The sequence below is a fragment of the Eubalaena glacialis genome, chromosome 6, assembly GCF_028564815.1.
Source record: "Eubalaena glacialis isolate mEubGla1 chromosome 6, mEubGla1.1.hap2.+ XY, whole genome shotgun sequence".
NCBI lineage: Eukaryota > Metazoa > Chordata > Mammalia > Artiodactyla > Balaenidae > Eubalaena > Eubalaena glacialis.
The window spans coordinates 117,359,294-117,381,076 of NC_083721.1; the positions used below are offsets into that span (position 1 = coordinate 117,359,294).

The 21,783-nt window shown below is 37.9% G+C and overlaps 1 protein-coding gene across 1 annotated transcript in view; it reads right to left on the minus strand.

Annotated features, from left to right (window-relative positions):
* Nucleotides 1-1,190: 1,190 nt before the first annotated feature.
* The window catches only part of SUCNR1 (succinate receptor 1), a 52,790-nt gene continuing 32,197 nt past the window's right edge, over nt 1,191-21,783 (minus strand). The window contains exon 2 of the mRNA XM_061192762.1: nt 1,191-2,144. Within this exon, the coding sequence (XP_061048745.1) occupies nt 1,191-2,144 (954 nt within the window). The remainder of the gene's footprint in view (nt 2,145-21,783) is intronic.

A 21,783-nucleotide genomic window follows, 5' to 3' on the forward strand; every position in this document is an offset into this window, starting at 1 on the left:
TTAGAACATTCCTTCCAATGGTCTTAGGTAATGTTCTATGAAAATAAGTCTCATTGAAGATGTGAGTCACTCTCTCAAGATAAAGTTGTCCTTGTAAATGATCCCATTGCTTACAAAAAAAAACTGTGTGTGGGGAGGTGGAAAAACTGTGATTTTTTTTTCCCTCTGAAAGGGAAAATAACCCAACAAATTTTGGTCTTACCGTTTCATTTCCTCTTACTTGCTGGTTTTATGATATTAATATATTTTAAAGTTTACTACTTAATCAAGATCAGGAAGGCTAATGAACTTAATGTATTTCCATGCACTGACAATCAAATTGTGATCATAAAATGCCAGGTGGCACACTCATTATAAAAACAGTGCACCCACTTTTGTTTTGTTTTGTTTTGTCTTGCTTTGGGTTTCCTGGTAGGTGCTTTGTTCTATGACTTTGGAATTTTTGCAGTTATCCTTGGTATCTCTCTCTAGCATTCTCATAAAATCATTTATACCAAGTCCCCTGAGATCCAAGCTCAAATATATCTCTCTCTTTATTAAGCCATCTCTTTCTATTTTATAGGATTCTTTTCACTAAAAACCATACAATAAAAAAGGGCTTAAAATTACAACTTGACTCCAATTCATGATCAATATAAAGAAATACAGGCATCTTTGAACTCATTATATTGCTTTCTGCTCGTTGCTGTTACTGTTTAAATATGCTCAAGAGCACTTCTAGCAACAATATTTAATAGCATGTGACCAATCTTCTATTATTTGGTTCTCCCACAAAGTTATAGGATTGTATGAATAACATACAGAATGGTGCCAACAAAATTGTTTTTATTACAATCTGACCAGTGATTAAACACAGACAACTTGCTGCTTTATCTATCTTCTGTTCCTTTTACACTGATCGAGAAGGTCTTATAACACCTAGAATTTTGGACTTATGTGCTCCAACATTAGACAGTGCTAGTCCAACTCCTTTCAGTGCTTAGGTCAAGAAACCAATAAATACTTCCCATCCTCTCCTTTTCACACACCCTGGGTCCAACATGCCTTTAAAACAGGGTCAAATCTGTGACCCTCTCTGATTTACGTCTGTAAGTTAAATCAAACTCTAACTGGCCTACAGCTGCTTGTGTAAAACAATCTGTTACACAAGCACCTCAGTTTTCCCTGAATGAAAATGTTAGTCCATGAGCTCATCTTCTGAAGGATGTAAGGGACTGGAAGAGGTGTCTCAGTTTATTCATCAACATCTCCCTGAAGTGATCTCCCATAAAGAAATAGAAGACAGGGTTGATGACACTGTTCAGAAAGGCCAACGGCCGAGTCACGATGTACAAGGAGTTGATGGTGGCCTTAGTGCATGGGGTCTGCTTCCAGATCCCCCAGCGTGAAGCAATCCTCACGTTTCGCATGATGTGATAGGGAGTAAAAAGCACGGAGAAGATCACAACTGCCATGATGACTAAGGTGAGAGGCTTCTCAAGGGGCAACGCAGTAGAGGGCTGCCTGCTCCTATGCTTTAGGAAGAGACCAATCTTGAAATAAAAGAAGCACATCACAAAAAGAGGAATGAGGAACCCCAAGAAGGTTAGACACATGCTGTAAATGAGGACGTTATTGGGGTCTCCAGAACTTGCGTAATCAGTACAGTTGGTGCCTTTGGAAGCTACAACAGGATTTATAAGAGGAAGTATGGGCAGGAGCTCTAAGGTTACTAAACCCCAAATGGCCAAAGAGATTAAAACAGCAAACTTTTTCTTTTGCAGGAAGTGTTCCCGGAAAGGATACTTCATGAGCAGGTATCGATCGATGCTGATAAAAGTGAGGAAAAGAATGCTGGTGTAGAGGTTAGCATGAAGTACATATCGGTTGCTTATGCAGAGCACATCCCCATATGTCCATTTTCCTTGGGCATAATTTCTCATCAGCATGGGGAGGGTACACAAAAAAGCCAAGTCAGAGACAGAGAGATTAAAGAGATAGATGTTACTGCTGTTCCAGTTCTTCAGGCAGAAGAGGTAGCCGAAAACAACAGCAGTATTCCCAAGGATTCCCACAATAAACTCAAACCCGTAAAAAATGGAAAGGTAGTACTTTTCCAGAGCAGCCTCCACTGCCTGCCAGTTTTCACAAGTTGCATTCCATGCCTAAAGAAGAGAGAGAGAAAATATAAGGATGAATCACTAGACTACGACTGAAGATAAAACTGTGCAGAACATCACCATCAGCAGCAGCGGTATCATCATCATCATCATCAAATAACACTTAAAAGTTGAACTGCAGAGAGTTGGTTACATTAGTAAGGAGTGCATATGTATACAAACATAATCATGTACATATATATCCCTAATATATTATTGCAACAAATATTTATTGAGTTCCTTTGAACTATGTGCTAGACACGGGATGACAGCCATGAGTAAAACAAAGCTCCTCATCTCAAATAATTTATATTCTCTTGGGAAAAATCAGGAAATAAACAAATAAGTGCATATCATGTCATGATAAAGAGTATCAGATATAAAGAAAAGCACATGCAAAGGCCCAGAGGTGGAAACATGCATAGAGGACTTGACAAATGCAAGGAGGCCAAGAGAAAGTGCAGTGAAGTAAGTGAAGAGTCAAATTCAATGTGTGTCTTCAGGATTGACTGTGGTCCCTAGCATATCACAGTTGTTCAACAAATCCTCTGAGTTAAATTTAATTGAACCATAACCTAGAAGAGGAAATAGGGGTTCTTATAACTCCAGTCTTGCAATTTTAATAGCTTTGATTATGTTTCCATATTGACAAAGGATTATGCTTGTTGTTTTAAGTTTATAAAACACAACGCCAGTTTTTAAAAATTTTTGCAACAACATATTTATTGACATGTTATATGCCCAGCACATCACAAATATTATCTCTAATTTTCAGAAGAATCATTTAACTCAATCCCACTTCCATCCTACTAGAAATGAGAACAACCTGGGTTGAAGAATTAAATTACTAATCACAGGTCACCAAATGCCAGAGACAGAATTTGACCTGCAGCCTATTGCACCACACACAGTGATCTTTCACTGCATACTTCAGCATGCTTGTTATGGGATGGATTGTGCTCCCCACAAATTCATATGGTGAGGTCCCAAAGCCCAGTACCTCAGAATTTAACCATATTTGGAGCTGGACCTTAAAAGAAGTAATTAAGGTTACATGAGATCGTATATGTTTGTGTCCATATATGATGAGAAAGAGACGGCAGGGATGCACGCACATAGAGGAAAGGCCATGTGAGGACATAGAAGACAGCCATCTGCAAGCCAAAGAGAGAGGCCTCAAGAGAAACCAAACCTGCCGACACCTTGATCTCGGATTTCTAGCCTCTAGAACTGTGAGAAAATAAGTTTCTGTTGTTTAAGCCACCCAATCCAAAACATTTTGTTATGGCAGACCTAGCAACAAATATAGTGCTCAAAATAGTAGTCTTAACATTTAATAGAATCTGTACAACTCCAGTGTTAAAACATGATTTTAAAAATTTAAAATATGAAGCTGAAAATATTAGTAATAATAATACCAGTGGCCACTATTTACTGAAAGCTTATAGTGTACTAGGCACCGTGCTCACCACTTTCCAAGGATTATCTCATTTAATACAGTGACATAAGGGACTGGGGATTGTTATTACTTTCACTTTACACACAAAGTCACTGAGTCTTGAAAGGTCATACATTTAGTAATAGACCTCAATCATAGCCCCTTCTGAATAGGGACCATGAAAATAAGCAATCTGATTCATTCAAACTTCAAAAGTCTTGCTCACCTGCCACTTTCTCTCTTTAAAGAGGCAAGATTATTTGTGGTTGGATAGACTATTTAAAGAATTGAATTTCTTAAAAAGGTACTGGATTGCCATTTTGAAATATTAGATCCTACTTATTTCTAGTAAAAAAAAGCAAGGTTGAAAATAAAATTTTCTAAAAATTTCCTATCAAATAGGCCTCAGAGTGTTACTTGCAATCCAATGATTCTCTTAGTATAGTATTTTGGTAAATAGAGCAAAATAAGAACAAATGCATCTGAACCGCCTCTTCTGGGAATCATGTAAGCACTGAGCCGAATTTTCTGAAATTAAGGCATCTGGAGAACTTTTATTGATTTTTGTCAAATTCAAGTGTTTTATTTCAGTTGAAGATCACTGCTACTTTTTTTTTTTTTTTGGCCGTGCCACGAGGCTTCCGGAATCTTAGTTCCTCAACCAGGGATTGATCCAAGCTCCCCTGTAGTGAAAGCACCGAGTCCTAGAGTCCTAACCACTGGACTGCTAGGGAGTTCCCAAGATCGCTGCTACTTTGAGAGTGTTTTATTTACAAAAATAATTCATGGAATTGTAGATATGATAAATGCAATATTTTGATAAGTTATTTTTAATCACTTACATTAAAACATCCTAAATTCCTCTGAGCCTCTCCTCAAGGCTTTCCATGGCAACCTGCCACAAAGTCCAACACTAGAAGAAGCTAGATTGGAACTTCCTCAGGCAGCAGACACATTGAACGATGCTGAAGAACCAAGCAAATTGGTTTCACTCTGTGTTTGAGGTTATGTGATTCTACTCTCTCATATTGCCTGCGTCTTATTACATGTCTCATTGTCATACCTTTCCAATTTTTTTAAACTTCTGTCCTACTCATCATGGATGAGTTTTGCCTACAAATCCCTGAGACAGAGCCCGTTCACTGGGTGTCCACTCTCTGGTTCCTTCCTCTGTTACTGTCCTCTCCTCCTTCCTTCCTGTGACAACACAGAATGTCTATTCCTCTGGGCTTACTCCAGATCCAACTCATTCCCAAATTCTCAAGATTCCTACACGTTATCCATCTTGTCTCTTTTCTGTCTCTTCAGCTTCTCCACCTGAATTGCATCCTTTTGATCATCATTTAGACGATCTCATCTTGTCAGTCTTAAAAACAAGACATAGGAGACCTTCAAGATGGCGGAAGAGTAAGACGTGGAGATCACCTTCCTCCCCACAAATACATCAGAAATACACCTACATGTGGAACAACTCCTACAGAACACTGAATGCTGGCAGAAGACCTCAGACTTCCCAAAAGGCAAGAAACTCCCCACGTACCTGGGTAGGGCAAAAGGAAAAAGAAAAAACAGAGACAAAAGAATAGGGACGGGACCTGCACCAGTGGGAGGGAGCTGTGAAGGAGGAAAGGTCTCCACACACTAGGAAGGCCCTTCGCGGGCAGAGACTGCGGGTAGCGGAGGGGGGAAGCTTCGGAGCCACGGAGGAGAGCGCAGCCACAGGGGTGCGGAGGGCAAAGCGGAGAGATTCCTGCACAGATCGGTGCCGACCAGCACTCACCAGCCCGAGAGTCTTGTCTGCTCACCCGCCGGGGCGGGCGGGGGCTGGGAGCTGAGGGAGCTGAGGCTTGGGCTACGGGGGTCAGATCCCAGGGAGAGGACTGGGGTTGGCTGCGTGAACACAGCCTGAAGGGGGCTAGTGCGCCACGGCTAGCCGGGAGGGAGTCCGGGAAAAGGTCTGGACCTGCCAAAGAGGCAAGAGACCATTGTTTCAGGGTGAGCGAGGAGAGGGGATTCAGAGCACCGCCTAAACAAGTTCCAGAGAAAGGCACGAGCAGCGGCTGTCAGCACGGACCCCAGAGATGGGCATGAGATGCTAAGGCTGCTGCTGCAGCCACCAAGAAGCCTGTTTGCAAGCACAGGTCACTATCCACACCACCCCTCCCGGGAGCCTGTGCAGCCCGCCACGGCCAGGCTCCCGTAATCTGGGGACAACTTCCCCGGGAGAGCGCACGGCGCGCCTCAGGCTGGTGCAACGTCACGCCGGCCTCTGCCGCCACAGACTCGCCCCGCACGCGTACCCCTCCCTCCCCCCGGCCTGAGTGAGCCAGAGCCCCTGAATCAGCTGCTACTTTAACCCCGTCCTGTCTGAGCGAAGAACAGACGCCCTCAGGAGACCTACACGCAGAGACGGGTCCAAATCCAAAGCTGAACCCCAGGAGCTGTGCAAACAAAGAAGAGAAAGGGAAATCTCTCCCAGCCGCCTCAGGAGCAGCGGATTAAATCTCCACAGTCAACTTGCTGTACCCTGCATCTGTGGAATACCTGAATAGACAATGAATCATCCCAAAATTGAGGTGGTGGAATTTGGGAGCAAAGATATATATATTTTTTTCCTTTTTCTCTTTGTGAGTGTGTATTGTATGGTTCTTTGTGTGATTTTGTCTGCATAGCTTTGCTTTTACCATTTATCCTAGGGTTCTGTCTATCTGTTTTGGGGTTTTTTTTTTTTGTTATTTTTAGTATAGATTTTAGCACTTGTTATCATTGCTGCATTTGTTTTTTGGTTTGGTGCTCTCTTATTTCTATCTTTCTTTTTTTTCCCTTTTTTTATTACTTTTTAATTTTTAAATTTTTAATAATTATTTTTTATTTTAATAACTTTATTTTCTTTTTTCTTTCTTTCTTTCTTTCTTTCTTTTGTTCTCCTTTTACTTCTGAGCTGAGTGGCTGACAGGGTTTTGGTGCTCTGGCCAGGTGTCAGGAATGTGGCTCTGAGGTGGGAGAGCCGAGACATTGGTCCACCAGAGATGTCCCGGCTCCACGTAATACCAAATGGTGAAAGCTCTCCCAGATATCTCCATCTCAACGCTGAGACCCAGCTCAACTCAACGACCAGCAAGCTACAGGGCTGGACACCCTATGCCAAACAACTAGCAAGACAGGAACACAACACCACCCATTAGCAGAGAGGCTGCCTAAAATCATAATAAGGTCACAGACACCCCAAAACACACCACCGCATGTGGTCCTGCCCACCAGAAAGACAAGGTCCAGCCCAACCTACCAAAACACAGGCACCAGTCCCCTCCACCAGGAAGCTTACACAACCCACTGAACCAACCTTACCCACTGGGGGCAGACACCAAAAACAATGGGAACTACGAACTTGCACCCTGCAAATAGGAGAACCCAAACACAGTAAGTTAAGCAAAAGGAGAAGACAGAGAAACACACAGCAGATGAAGGAGCAAGGTAAAAACCGACCAGACCAAACAAAGGAAGAGGAAATAGACAGTCTACCTGAAAGAGAATTCAGAGTAATGATAGTAAAGATTATCTAAAATCTTGGAAATAGAATGGAGAAAATAGAAGAAACGTTTAATAAGGAACTAGAAGAACTAAAGAGCAAACAAACAATGATGGACAACACAATAAATGAAATTAAAAATTCTCTAGAAGGAACCAATAGCAGAAAAACTGAGGCAGAAGAACGGATAAGTGACCTGGAAGATAAAATAGTGGGAATAACTACCACAGAGCAGAATAAAGAAAAAAGAATGACAAGAATTGAGGACAGTCTCAGAGACCTCTGGGACAACATTAAATGCACCAACATTCGAATTATAGGGGTCCAAGAAGAAGAGGCGAAAAAGAAAGGGACTGAGAAAATATTTGAAGAGATTATAGTTGAAAACATCCCTAGTATGGGAAAGGAAATAGTCAATCAAGTCCAGGAAGTGCAGAGAGTCTCATACAGGATAAATCCAAGGAGAAACACTCCAAGACACATATTAATCAAACTATCAAAAGTTAAATACAAAGAACAAATATTAAAAGCAGCAAGGGAAAAACAACAGATAGCATACAAGGGAATCCCCGTAAGGTTAACAGCTGATCTTTCAGCAGAAACTCTGCAAGGCAGAAGGGAGTGGCAGGACATATTTAAAGTGATGAGAGAGAAAAACGTACAACCAAAATTACTCTACCCCGCAAGGATCTCATACAGATTTGATGGAGAAATTAAAAGCTTTACAGACAAACAAAAGCTAAGAGAATTCAGCACCACCAAACAAGCTTTACAACAAATGCTAAAGGAACTTCTCTAGGCAGGAAACACAAGAGAAGGAAAAGACCTACAATAACAAACCCAGAACAATTAAGAAAGTGGTAATAGGAACATACATATCGATATTTACCTAAATGTAAGTGGATTAAGTGCTACAACCAAAAGACATAGACTGGCTGAATGGATACAAAACCTAGACCCATATATATCCTGTCTACAAGAGACCCACTTCAGACCTAGGGACACATACAGACTGAAAGTGAAGGGATTTTAAAAGATATTCCATGCAAATGGACATCAAAAGAAAGCTGGAGTAGCAATTCTCATATCAGGCAAAATAGACTTTAAAATAAAGACTATTACAAGGGACAGAGAAGGACACTACATAATGACCAAGGGATCAATCCAAGAAGAAGATATAACAATTGTAAATATTTATGCACTCAATAGGAGCACCTCAATACATAAGGCAAATGCTAACAGCCATAAAAAGGGAAATCGACACTAACAAAATCATAGTAGACGACTTTAACACCCCACTTTCACCAATGGACAGATCATCCAAAGTGAAAATAAATACAGAAACACAAGCCTTAAATGATACATTAAACAAGGTGGAGTTAATTGATATTTATAGGACATTCCATCCAAAACCACGGAATACACTTTCTTCTCAAGTGCTCATGGAACATTCTCCAGGATAGATCATATCTTGGGTCACAAATCAAGCCTTGGTAAATTTAAGAAAATTGAAATCATATCAATTATCTTTTCTGACCACAATGCTATGAGACTAGATATCAATTACAGTAAAAATCTGTAAAAAATACAAACACATGGAGGCTAAACAATACACTACTTAATAACCAAGAGATCACTGAAGAAATCAAAGAGGAAATAAAAAAAATACCTAGAAACAAATGACAGTGAAAACACGACAACCTAAAACCTATGGGATGCAGCAAAAGAAGTTCTAAGAGGGAAGTTTATAGCAATACAATCCCACCTCAAGAAACAAGAAACATCTCAAATAAACAACCTAACCTTACACCTAAAGCAATTAGAGAAAGAAGAACAAAAAAACCCCAAAGTTAGCAGAAGGAAAGAAATCATAAAGATCAGAGCAGAAATAAATGAAAGAGAAATGAAGGAAACGATAGCAACGATTAATAAAACTAAAAGCTGGTTCTTTGAGAAGATAAACAAAATTGATAAACCATTAGCCAGACTCATCAAGAAAAAAAGGGAGAAGACTCAAATCAATAAAATTAGAAATGAAAAGGAGAAGTAACAACTGACACTGCAGAAATACAGAGGATCATGAGAGATTACTACAAGCAACTATATGCCAATACAATCAACAACCTGGAAGAAATGGACAAATTCTTAAAAAATCACGACCTTCTGAGACTGAAGCAGAAAGAAATGGAAAATATAAACAGACCAATCAGAAGCACTGAAATTGAGACTGTGACTAAAAATCTTCCAACAAACAAAAGCCCAGGACCACATGGTTTCACAGGCGAATTCTATCAAACATTTAGTGAAGAGCTAACACCTATCCTTCTCAAACTCTTCCAAAATATAGTAGAGGAATAACACTCCCAAACTCATTCTACAAGACCACCATCACCCTGATACCAAAACCAGACAAAGATGTCACAAAGAAAGAAAACTACAGGCCAATATCACTGATGAAAATAGATGCAAAAATCCTCAACAAAATACTAGCAAACAGAATCCAACAGCACATTAAAAGGATCATACACCATGATCAAGTGGGGTTTATCCCAGGAATGCAAGAATTCTTCAATATATGCAAATCAACCAATGTGATACACCATATTAATAAAATGAAGGAGAAAAACCATATGATCATCTCAATAGATGCAGAAAAAGCTTTAGACAAAATTCAACACCTATTTATGATAAAAACCCTCCAGAAAGTAGGCATAGAGGGAACTTACCTCAACATAATAAAGGGCATATATGACAAACCCACAGCCAACATCATTCTCAGTGGGAAAAACTGATACCATTTCCACTAAGATTAGAAACAAGACAAGGTTGCCCACTCTCACCACTATTATTCAACATAGTTTTGGAACTTTTAGCCATATCAATCAGAGAAGAAAATGAAATAAAAGGAATCCAAGTTGGAAAAGAAGAAGTAAAGCTGTCACTGTTTGCAGATGACATGATACTATACATAGAGAATCCTAAAGATGCTACCAGAAAACTCCTAGAGCTAATCAATGAATTCGGTACAGTAGCAGGATACAAAATTAATGCATAGAAATCTCTTGCATTCCTATACACTAATGATGAAAAATCTGAAAGAGAAATTAAGGAAACACTCCCATTTACCACTGCAACAAAAAGAATAAAATACCTAGGAATGTTTACCTAAGGAGACAAAAGACCTGTATGCAGAAAACTATAAGACACTGATGAAAGTAATTAAAGATGATACAAACAGATGAAGAGATATACCATGTTTCTGGATTGGAAGAATCAACATTGTGAAAATGCCTATACTACCCAAAGCAATCTACACATTCAATGAAATCCCTATCAAAGTACCAATGGCATTTTTCACAGAACTAGAGCAAAAAATTTCACAATTTGTATGGATACACAAAAGACCCCGAATAGCCAGAGCAATCTTGAAAAAAAAAAAAACGGAGCTGGAGGAATCAGACTCCCTGACTTCAGACTATACTACGAAGCTACAGTAATCAAGACAGTATGGTACTGGCACAAAAACAGAAATATAGATCAATGGAACAGGATAGAAAACCCACGTACATATGGTCACCTTATTTTTGATAGGAGGCAAGAATATACAATGGAGAAAAGACAGCCTCTTCAATAAGTGGTGCTGGGAAAGCTGGACAGCTATATGTAAAAGAATGAAATTAGAAAACTCCCTAACACCATACATAAAAATAAACTCAAAATAGATTAAAGACCTTAATGTAAGGCCAGACACTATAAAACTCTTAGAGGAAAACATAGGCAGAACACTCTATGACATAAATCACAACAAGATCCTTTTTGACCCACCTCCTAGAGAAATGGAAATAAAACAAAAATAAAGAAATGGGACCTAATGAAACTTAAAAGCTTTTACACAGCAAAGGAAACCATAAACAAGACGAAAAGACAGCCCTCAGAATGGGAGAAAATATTTGCAAATGAAGCAATTGACAAAGGATTAATCTCCAAAATTTACAAGCAGCTCATGCAGCTCAATATCAAAGAAACAAAAAACCCAATAAAAAAATGGGCAGAAGACCTAAATAGACATTTCTCCAAAGAAGATATACAGATTGCCAACAAACACATGAAAGGATGCTCAACATCACTAATCATTACAGAAATGCAAATCAAAACTAAAATGAGGTATCACCTCACACCAGTCAGAATGGGCATCATCAAAAAATCTATAAACAATAAATGCTGGAGAGGGTGTGGAGAAAAGGGAACCCTCTTGCACTGTTGGTGGGAATGTAAATTGATACAGCCACTATGGAGAACAGTATGGAGGTTCCTTAAAAAGTAAAAATAGAACTGCCATATGACCCAGCACTCCCGCTACTGGGTATATACCCTGAGAAAACCATAATTCAAAAAGAGTCATGTACCACAATGTTCATTGCAGCTCTATTTACAATAGCCAGGACATGGAAGCAACCTGAGTGTCCATCAACAGATGAATGGATAAAGAAGATGTGGCACATATATACAATGGAATATTACTCTGCCATAGAATGAAACGAAATTGAGTTATTTGTAGTGAGGTGGATAGACATACAGTCTATCATACAGAGTGAAGTAAGTCAGAAAGAGAAAAACAAATACCGTATGCTAACACATATATATGGAATCTAAAAAAAAAAAAAAAAAGCAAGTTTCTGAACAACCTACGGGCAGGACAGGAATAAAGACACAGACGTAGAGAATGGACTTGAGGACACGGGGAGGAGGAAGGGTAAGTTGGGACGAAGTGAGAGAGTTGTACGGAATTCTATATACTACCAAATGTAAAATAGATAGCTAGTGGGAAGCAGCTGCATAGCACAGGGAGATCAGCTCAGTGCTTTGTGACCACCTAGAGGGGTGGGATAGGGAGGGTGGGAGGGAGACGCAAGCGGGAGGACATATGGGGATATACGTATATGTATACCTGATTCACGTTGTTATAAAGCAGAAACTAACACACCATTGTAAAGCAATTATACTCCAATAAAGATGTTAATAAATAAATAAATAAATAAAAAGACCATAAAAAGTGAATCCAATTGTTTAGACTTGCTGAGACAGGCAACAGGGAATCACTAGGTGGTGATGAAAGCAGTATTTTAAGATTAGTCTGGCAGCTGGTAGCAGAATGGATTAGTGAGGAGAGGCCTCAGTCAGAGGCCATGTGGTGGCCACAAGGAATTTCTAGGAATGAGCCTGCATATTGGCAGGAATACAGTCCTCAGCCAGCAAGGCCCTCCTGGTCAGCAGGAGGACTCACAGGCATAAAGTAAGACGCAATTTTTAGCAACCACTCCCAAACACCCAAATATAAAGGTTTCTGCTCCAAACGAGCCATACTGAGAATTAGGGAAATTTCTTCATCAACTAAATGTAGCCACTTTGAAACCTATGAACTTATTCCCTACATGGTATCACTACTCAAAATGTATATTTGATTAAGAGAATGAAAAGACAAGCCACAGACTGGGAGAAGATATTTGCAAAGCACGTAACCAATAAAGGATGGGTATCTAAGATATACAAAGACCTCTTAACACACAGCAATAAGAAAAAACATGCCAATTTTTAAAGTGGGCCAAAGATCTGATCAGACACCTCACCAAAAAAGAGATACAGATGGAAAATAAGCATATGAAAAGATGCTCCACATCGTATGTTCTTAGGGAGTTGCTAATTAAAACAACAGTGAGAAACTACTGCACACCTATTAGAGTAGCTAAATCCAAAACACCACCCACCAAATATCTGTGAGGATATGGGGCAGCGACAGGAGCTCTTATTCTTTGCTGGTGGGGATGCAAAATGGTGCAGTCACTTTCAGGGATAGTTTGACAGTTTCATACAAAACTAAACATACTCTTACCGTAACATCCAGCAATCACGTTCCTTGGTGTTTACCTAAAGGAGTTGAAAACTTAGGCCCACAAAAAATACACACACAGATGTTTATGGCAGCTTTATTCCCAAATGCCAAAACTTGGAGGCAATCAAGATGTCCCTTGGCAGGTGAATGGATAAATAAACGGTGGTTCATCCAAACAATGGAATATCATTCAGTGCTGAAAAGAAATGAGCTAGCAAGCCATGAAAAGATATAGAGGAACCTTAAATGCATATTACCAAGCGAAAGAAGCCAATCTGAAAAGGCTACATTCTGTGATTCCAACTCTATGACATTCTGGAAAACGCAAAACTATAAGGATAATAAAAAGATCAGGGGTTACCAGGGGTTTGGGGGGAGGGAGGGAAGGATGATTAGGTGGCGCACAAAGGATTTTTAGGACAGTGAAACTATTCTGTATGATGCTGGAATGGTGGATACTTGTCATTATGCATCATCCAAACCCAGAGAATGTACAACACAAAGAGTGATCTCTAATGTATATCTCTAATGTGGACCTTAGTTAATAAGAATGCATCTGTATCATACTAAGTGAAGTAAGTCAGACAGAGAAAGACAAATATCATATATCCCTTATATGTGTAATCTAAAACATGACATAAATGAACTTATTTACAAAACAGAAACAGACTCACAGACTTCAAAAACACATTAATGATTACCAAAGGGGAAAGGTGAGGGGAGGAGGGATAAATTAGGAGTTTGGGATGAACATATACACACTACTATGTATAAAATAGATAACCAACAAGGACCTACTGTATAGCACATGGAATTCTACTCAATATTCTGTAATAACCTATATGGGAAAAGAATCTGAAAAAGAATGGATATCTGTATATGTATATCTGAACCACTTTGCTATACACCTGAAACTAACACAACATTGTAAATCAGCTATACTCCAATATAAAATAAAAGTTAAGTTTAAAAAAGAAAAAAAAAATAAACAAGGCATAGATAAGACATCAACAACTCTCCCTGGTTTCACATGTTTCTCTCCTTGTCATACCTTGAGCAACAAAAATAGCTGTCTTCACTAATTGTTTTGACATCCTGACACCCTATTCCCTTTTCAACATACTCCAATTTGGCTCCTGATCCATCATTCCACCAAAATAGCCTCCACGTTCCTCCATCTAATGCTCATTTTTCAGTCATCTTCTTACTTGACTTCTCAGCTGTTTTTCATACCATAACTTCTGGAAGCACGCTCTTCCTTTGCCTTCTCTGACTTGACAGTCTCCTAGTTTTCCTTCTTTCTCCCTGGTTGTTCTTTGCAGGCTCTTTTGTGACCTAAGCCTTTTTGTGTTAAGCATTAAATGTTAAGTTCCTCAAGGATCAGTATTGAACACCTTCTTTATCTAGGCTCTGCCCGGATGATCTCATCCACTTTCTATCTTTAATGACCATCCACATATCAACCTCTCAATGTTTATCCCAGCACAGACCTGTCTTATAAGCTCTAGTGGTTTATACTTATTACCACGGATTGATCTCTCAGAGGTACCTCTACCTCCAGAAATCCTATATAAGCTCTCCAACTTCCTTCTCAGTCTTGCTGTACCTCCACCTAACTCAGTGAATGGCCACACCATTTACCCAGGTGGTCACCTCAGACATCCGAGCAACATCCTTGAAGTCATCTGTTGCTCATCTCCAGTAACAACTAAACTATCCATGTCTCGTTGACTATAATGTCTGGATATTTCTCAAATTCACCACTATTGCTCCATCTCCTTCATCACCATTCTAATCCAGGCTACTATCATCTTGGACTATACCATATCCTTCCATGGTCTCCTCACATCTTCTCTGGCCCCCTTTTAATCTACCTTCAACATGATAGCTAAACAATCTTAAAAAAACTACCATCAAAATTCCAATCATATTACTCTCCTCAACCAAAACATTTCAATGACTTTTCACTGTCTAAGGAATAAAGTCCAAAATTTTTAAAGAGACTTCAAGGCCTGCATGGTCTGGCTCCTGGACTCCACTTCAGCCTCACCTGGTATTATTCTCCTCCTTTCTCATCTTTCTTCCTTCTCTTTGAATGCACAGAGAACTTTCCTAATGTTCAGTTCATTGAATTTTTCTCTGACATTTTCCCACTACGATCCTTGCTCCATCACATACTCTGTCTTACATCTACACTTCTTTCAGACCTCAATTTAAGTGTGGGTTTCCCAAGATAGGATCTCTGACTCCCTAGTCTAATTAGCACCCCCTCCCCGCCGCATTGTATACTTATCTTGCTCTTAGCATTTCTCACAACTTTATCTTACTCACAGTTTACCTTCTACACCTGGTACAGTGACTACCAGGTAAGTAGATGGTCTGTAAATGCTTGCTCAGTGGAAAGAGGAATATAAACACTTGACTGTTTACAAAACATCTTTATAAATATTTCCTCCAAGGTCAGATAAGTAGTAAGTCCACCAAATTAAGCTCCGTGCTCTATTTCCCTATAAAAGATGATGTTGCATATAGTATGACAAATATTCAAAACTGGCAACTGGAGGAGTGATAGCTGTGATTTAGACATATTGCTGTAGAAGGTAAAATTTGATATATATATATTCTAAGATCAATTTTTTAGATGAAAATTAACAAAAAAAATTAGAAATTTACATCTGAAATTAATAAACCTTAGAAAGCTTAGGACATGTACCAAAGTATTAATACTTTTATCCCTAGTGGTGAGAGTCCAGATAATTTTTATTGTGTCCTTTCTCCTTTTGGTTTATCTGGACTTCCTATTTTTTTTCTGCAGATCAGCATGTATAATATTAAAAATTAAAAATTCTTAGGAATACAGCCGAAGGTCAATGGTCTTTTAAAAAATAATAATAGGCTTTAGTTTCTAGCTCATTGGTAATTTTTCAATATTATTTTTTACTTTATTCCCAGCAACTTCCCATTCCACAATTTCTGGAAGTTCTCCCTTCCTTGCCTTCTATGACATGGCAATCTCCTTGTCCTCCTTTCTCTCTTTGTAGACTCTTTTACGGTCTAATCCTTCTTTGCCCAAGTTGTAAATATTGGAGTTTCTCAAGGCTCAGTTCTAGGCAACTCTATTTTGGGAATACTCAAAACGCTGATGCACACACTCAAATGAATATTAAGACAATAGGAAGTCTCATTGTGACAAGAAACTTACTTGTTTTATTTTTGTATTTCCTCCTTTTCTAGTCATAATTCTTATCTTTCTGCCTAGTCAGTTCTTAAATGTACTGACTTATGTCAGTAGCTTATGTGTAGCATAAAGGTTTGTCTGCCATGGAAGAAAAATACATCCATGAAGACTTGTATAACTAGAAGCCAGATTACCAATAGCTACCACTCAGGCAGGTAGGGGCCATGTTGATGCCACAGAGAATTCTTCTGCTTTTGAGTCATCCACTGGGATTGGGAGATTAAGGGAGGTAGCAGGGATAAAAAATACCACAACTAGAATAAGGGAAGTGAATGACTAACCATTGTCCTGCTTAGAGTGGTTGCTTCATTCTTTTTTTAAAGAATAACGTTTAAAAACACCTGTTATTATGTAACACTCACTCAGAAAAGGCAGATAGGTAAAAAAAAAAAAAAATCAAAAATTTCTATAACCAACCACTCCTAATATTTGGATACCCTCCTACACTTTAATATATACTTGAATTACAAAAATGATATTATACTCTTTATGATGTTTTATAATCTGCTTTTTTGATACATTTATTTCATTCTTAAAATAATTTTTCTAAGTCCAATATTAGTAATTTGTGGTTTTATAAAGGTAAGGTTGTCTAATATTTGCAAACCAATTTAACCTCATCAGGACCCACAGTTTTTAGATTTCAAATTGGATGATATTTGTAGCTGCATGTGTTTTTAGTGTGGCCATCACAATTCTACAAATTGATGAAGTAAGCTAGTCCTTTAAGCAAAATTCCTGTTGAAGAGGAACTTCTATCATGAAAAATTAATATTTCTCTTCTGCTTTGTAGTGGTTATATTTTTAATTTTTAGGAAATAGAAATCATAATAAATAGGTTATAGCTGATTTGGATTAATTATTTTTAACAGTTTTTTTTTTCCTTTAGATATTGGCAATTAAAGTGAAATCTTTAATTATATTTATAAAAATATATCCAAACCTGTTAGAGGTATTAAACTATAAATAACATTCAATTTACTTACATAAGCAGATCAGTAGTTCTCATTTTTAATTTGGGAATAATGTTTCTTTCACTTTAATTGTATTCAGCCTTTTAAAAGTGAACATTTTAAAAACTTAAATTTAAAAATATGTTTGATAGTCTGTTAGCTTTTAAACTGCTTTTTCTTATAATCATCACAATTAAACAAAGAATATTTATGAAATTTTAATTCTTAACTACAAGACAAATTTATATAGCAACATGAGTATTTATAAACAAATTAATTTTTCATTGATACACTGAATGAAAATATTTACACTGAAAATATACAATCATTTAATATTGATGACTTCATTTTTAATATATTTTTATATATTCCAAAAATTATACCAGAAATCAAGATATTAAAAAGTGATAGTATGGTATCAACTTGTGTGTTTATGAAGTTCTTTAAAAATACTTCACCAATTATTAAAAGTTCTGAAAGGTGTAATAGCAATAGTTTCTGCAATTTTCTTTTTTTCCTTTGTGAACTATATATATTCTTGAATAATGTAATTTTTACAAACATAAATGCTAAATTTCATTTTTAGAATGCCTTAAAATTTCCTCCAACACATTATTTTCTGAACATGCAAATATTATAGACTAGATTCTTTCATCTGATTTAGAAATTTAAATTACATTCTATAAGTAGTTATATGTATTTAAGTAAATCCAATTACTCTTTTTGTTGAAATATCAGTAACTAAGACATTATTAAATAAAATAAATTTAATAAAATAAATTTAATAAAATTTATACAATAAATTTAGTACTTAATACAATAAATTTAGTATTTGGCAATAAAATAAAATAAATTTAGTATTAAATTTAATAAAATAAATTTAGTATTTATTAATAAAATAAAATTAATAAAACAAATTATTTTATTAAAATAATAAAATATATTTAGTATTTGGCAATTAAAACAAGACAAAATTTGGTAAAAAATAAATGAGGAAACAACTATGACTTCCTTTCTTTTGCTGTTCTACATGTACTTACAAATGACAGTTCAGACAGTTCATTTAAACATTATTTAAAACCTTAATTGTTCACAGGCCACTTTTAAAAGAAACCCTTAACTAATGGGAGGTCTAGCATTACTTTATATACCTGGACAACATGAGTTGCATTAGAGCTTACCATTGTGTCAGAATGCCCTGATCCCTTGACAGAAATTCTTTACCAGCCGCTTGACACAGCTTCTGACCCAGTGCTGTGCTGCTGGCCATAGTTAGTGCAGTCTGATTTGCATATCATGCAGCCAAGATTAATAATTCAAAAGTCCAGGAGAAATTTCTTCAGTCAAGCCTCCAAGTCAGACGTTCATGTAAGCAAACTTCCTGAGAAGTTGAGACACAAAACAAATGACTCATTTCATGGAAAACACATTTCACATATAGGCTTTAAAAAGACTGCTGTTGAAATTATTCTATTCACTAGCAAAACAACAGAGAAGCACTCATTATTTTCATGTTTATTTGCATATTTAAATAATAAGAAACAGGTAAAGCACTGTTTATGTCAGGTTTAAAATTGCTTCTGTTTTTTCTTCATTTTTCAAATTCGCAAATTTTGGCAAATTCTGTATTGGGCATATAATAACTAAACAGCTCTTTTCAACAAATTTGAGGGAACTATAAAACTGAAATTTTGGAGGCAAAGCTGGATATATGCTGTCAGTGTACTATCAAAAGGGATACTAGAGCTTCAGGTATTTCCCATTTTATTTTCAGTGATTAAAAACAAGAGACACATAAAAAATACATCAGGTAGCTAGGGATTAGGGAGAGAGGTGGCAGTTAAGTAAGATAACCTCAATAGAAGGCAATTTATGCGTCCCAATCAATGCTCTGCATAACACCTGGAAACACATAACCACCATTTCAAACAGGAAACACACCTGGCTTTTTCTTTGGATTATATTACATTTATACTCAGGTAAACACTCAGTCTGCTTGATTTGAAGCATAGGGATGATGCTGAAAAAGTTCCTAATTGTACAGGCAGTAGTAATTTAATTTGAATGCCATAAAAGTTGAATGTTCAATTGGCAGTGACAGACAGAAGCCCCAAAAGAAACTACTGCAGCCAGTCCTCCTAGCCAAGTATTTCCCCTTCTCTAATATACAAGAACTCAAAACTCAGAAACCTAAAAAATATATTTTATAAGTATACACACATATGTATTTATTTACCTATATTATACACTTAAAAGTATATACATACATGAAATACAAATGTACTCATATATGAAATGTATGCATATTTATATGAAATAATGTCTCTATAATTTGTTGAATTCTTGTGATGTGCCAGGTATTGCACTAAGCACCTTTATGTATTGAATACTTATAAAGATCCTCTGAGGTTGTTTATTATTTCTAAAATTTTCTCACTTTACAGATTAAAAAACACTGAGGCTCAGAGAGGTTAAGTAACTTTCTCAAGATCACAGAATCAGTAAAGAGAGGGACCTGAGTTTACACCTATGTATTTTGATTCAAACCTGTTCTAATTCTTTTTTTTTTTTTTAGAGCTCCTGACTTATTTATTTATTTACTTTATTTGTTTATTTTATTTTTTGCTGTGTTGAGTCTTTGTTTCTATGCGAGGGCTTTCTCTAGTTGTGGCAAGCGGGGGCCACTCTTCATCGCGGTGCGCGGGCCTTTCACTGTCGTGGCCTCTCTTGTTGCAGGGCACAGGCTCCAGACACGCAGGCTCAGTAGTTGTGGCTCACGGGCCTAGTTGCTCCGCGGCGTGTGGGATCTTCCCAGACCAGGGCTCGAACCCGTGTCCCCTGCATTGGCAGGCAGATTCTCAACCACTGCGCCACCAGGGAAGCCCCCTGCTCTAATTCTTGATTGCCTCCAATATAGAATGACAATACTTTTGATGTACACCACAGATTGAATCAAAGATCACAAATTAATGACAACTGGGACTTCCCTGGTGGCGCAGTGGTTAAGAATCCACCTGCCAACGCAGGGGACACAGGTTCGGGCCCTGGTCCAGGAAGATCCCACATGCCCTTGGAGCAATTAAGCCCATGTGCCACAACTACTGAGCTTGAGCTCTAGAACCCTTGAACCACAACTACTGAGCCCATGTGCCACAAGTACTGAAGCCTGAGCACGTAGAGCCCATGCTCTGCAACAAGAGAAGCCACCATGATGAGCAGCTTGTGCACCACAACAAAGGGTAGCCCCCGCTCGCCACAACTAGAAAAAGCCCGCACACAGCAACGAAGACACAATGGAGCCAAAAATAAATAAATAAATAAATTTATTTTTTAAAAAATTAATGACAACTATTTTTCAGAAATGCAACTCCTTTCTACTTTTAGAAAGAAGACTAAAAACATTATTTTTTGTCTACAATTATAAGAGTGCAAAACGCAAAGCATTTGAATGACCAGTGCCAGGCTTACTAATTTTAAACAAATTAACATGGATCCCCCCCATCCAAATGACCAAGATAAATGGATATATTTTACAGGTTTCTGCCACCATTCTGATGGGAGGCAAGCGTGATTCCCTCTTTGTGGGATAGTGGGAGTTCCCCAGAACTTCCTCTTTCTTCTCCCCACATCCTGACCACTATCTCACTCTGGACTGCTAAGATGAAATCTGGTCTCTGCTTCTCCTTTCTCACAGCAGATCTGGTAGCCTTGCTTCCCTCCCAAGTCTTACTTCGCCAAAGGTCCCATTGCCTCAGGGTGCTCTCAATGGAAAAACTAGAGTGATTCTGAGACAGACTCAATAAGAGGTCTCCGGTACTTCTGTTCCATTACGAGGCTTCATTGGAGTCTACAATAGGATAGATGTGTTGGGCCGAGGCCAGGTATGGGGTTATGGGCCCTGCTTGGGCCCATGTCATGGGTGTACTACCTTTTAGTCACACAGGATCTCATGCTCCACAGGACCACACACTTGACTTAATGCTCTACTGTCACATTCTAATTGGGATTCTTAATAACTTTTTAAAATGGGGTCCTCTAATTTTATTGTGCACTGGACTCTGCAAATTATGTAGCAGTCTTGCCTGTGAGAGTACAAACCTCCTAGGAAATATTTCTATTCAGCACACAAATTTTCAATGGGGACAGTGTTTTGGGTTTTTCCTTTTTTTTGCTTTTGGTCTTGTTTTGCTTTGTTTTAGAAAGAGTGACATGTTGAAATTTACTGGTTGAGGAGAAATGAAACTTTGAAAGCAGTAAGTTTGCAGTATAATTTACTAATAGGTAATACAGTGTACTGGTTAAGAGCACAGGTCCTGGAGGCAAACTTCCTCCTTTCAGACCTTGGCTTCACCACTTACTAGCTCTCAGTTTTCTTATCTGTAAATCAGGGACTATAAGAGTGCCAGTCTCATGGAGTTGTTATGTAGATAGTAGAAGCACATAGTTTATACATATGTAGTATGGGATATATACTAAGTGCTAAATAAATGCTGGCTATTACAGAAGTTTGTAATAAATGAGAAGACTTCCTCAGAATGATCATGTCAATCCAATGCCATCAATGTTAGAATATTTGTTGCCCAGGAATATCCATTTC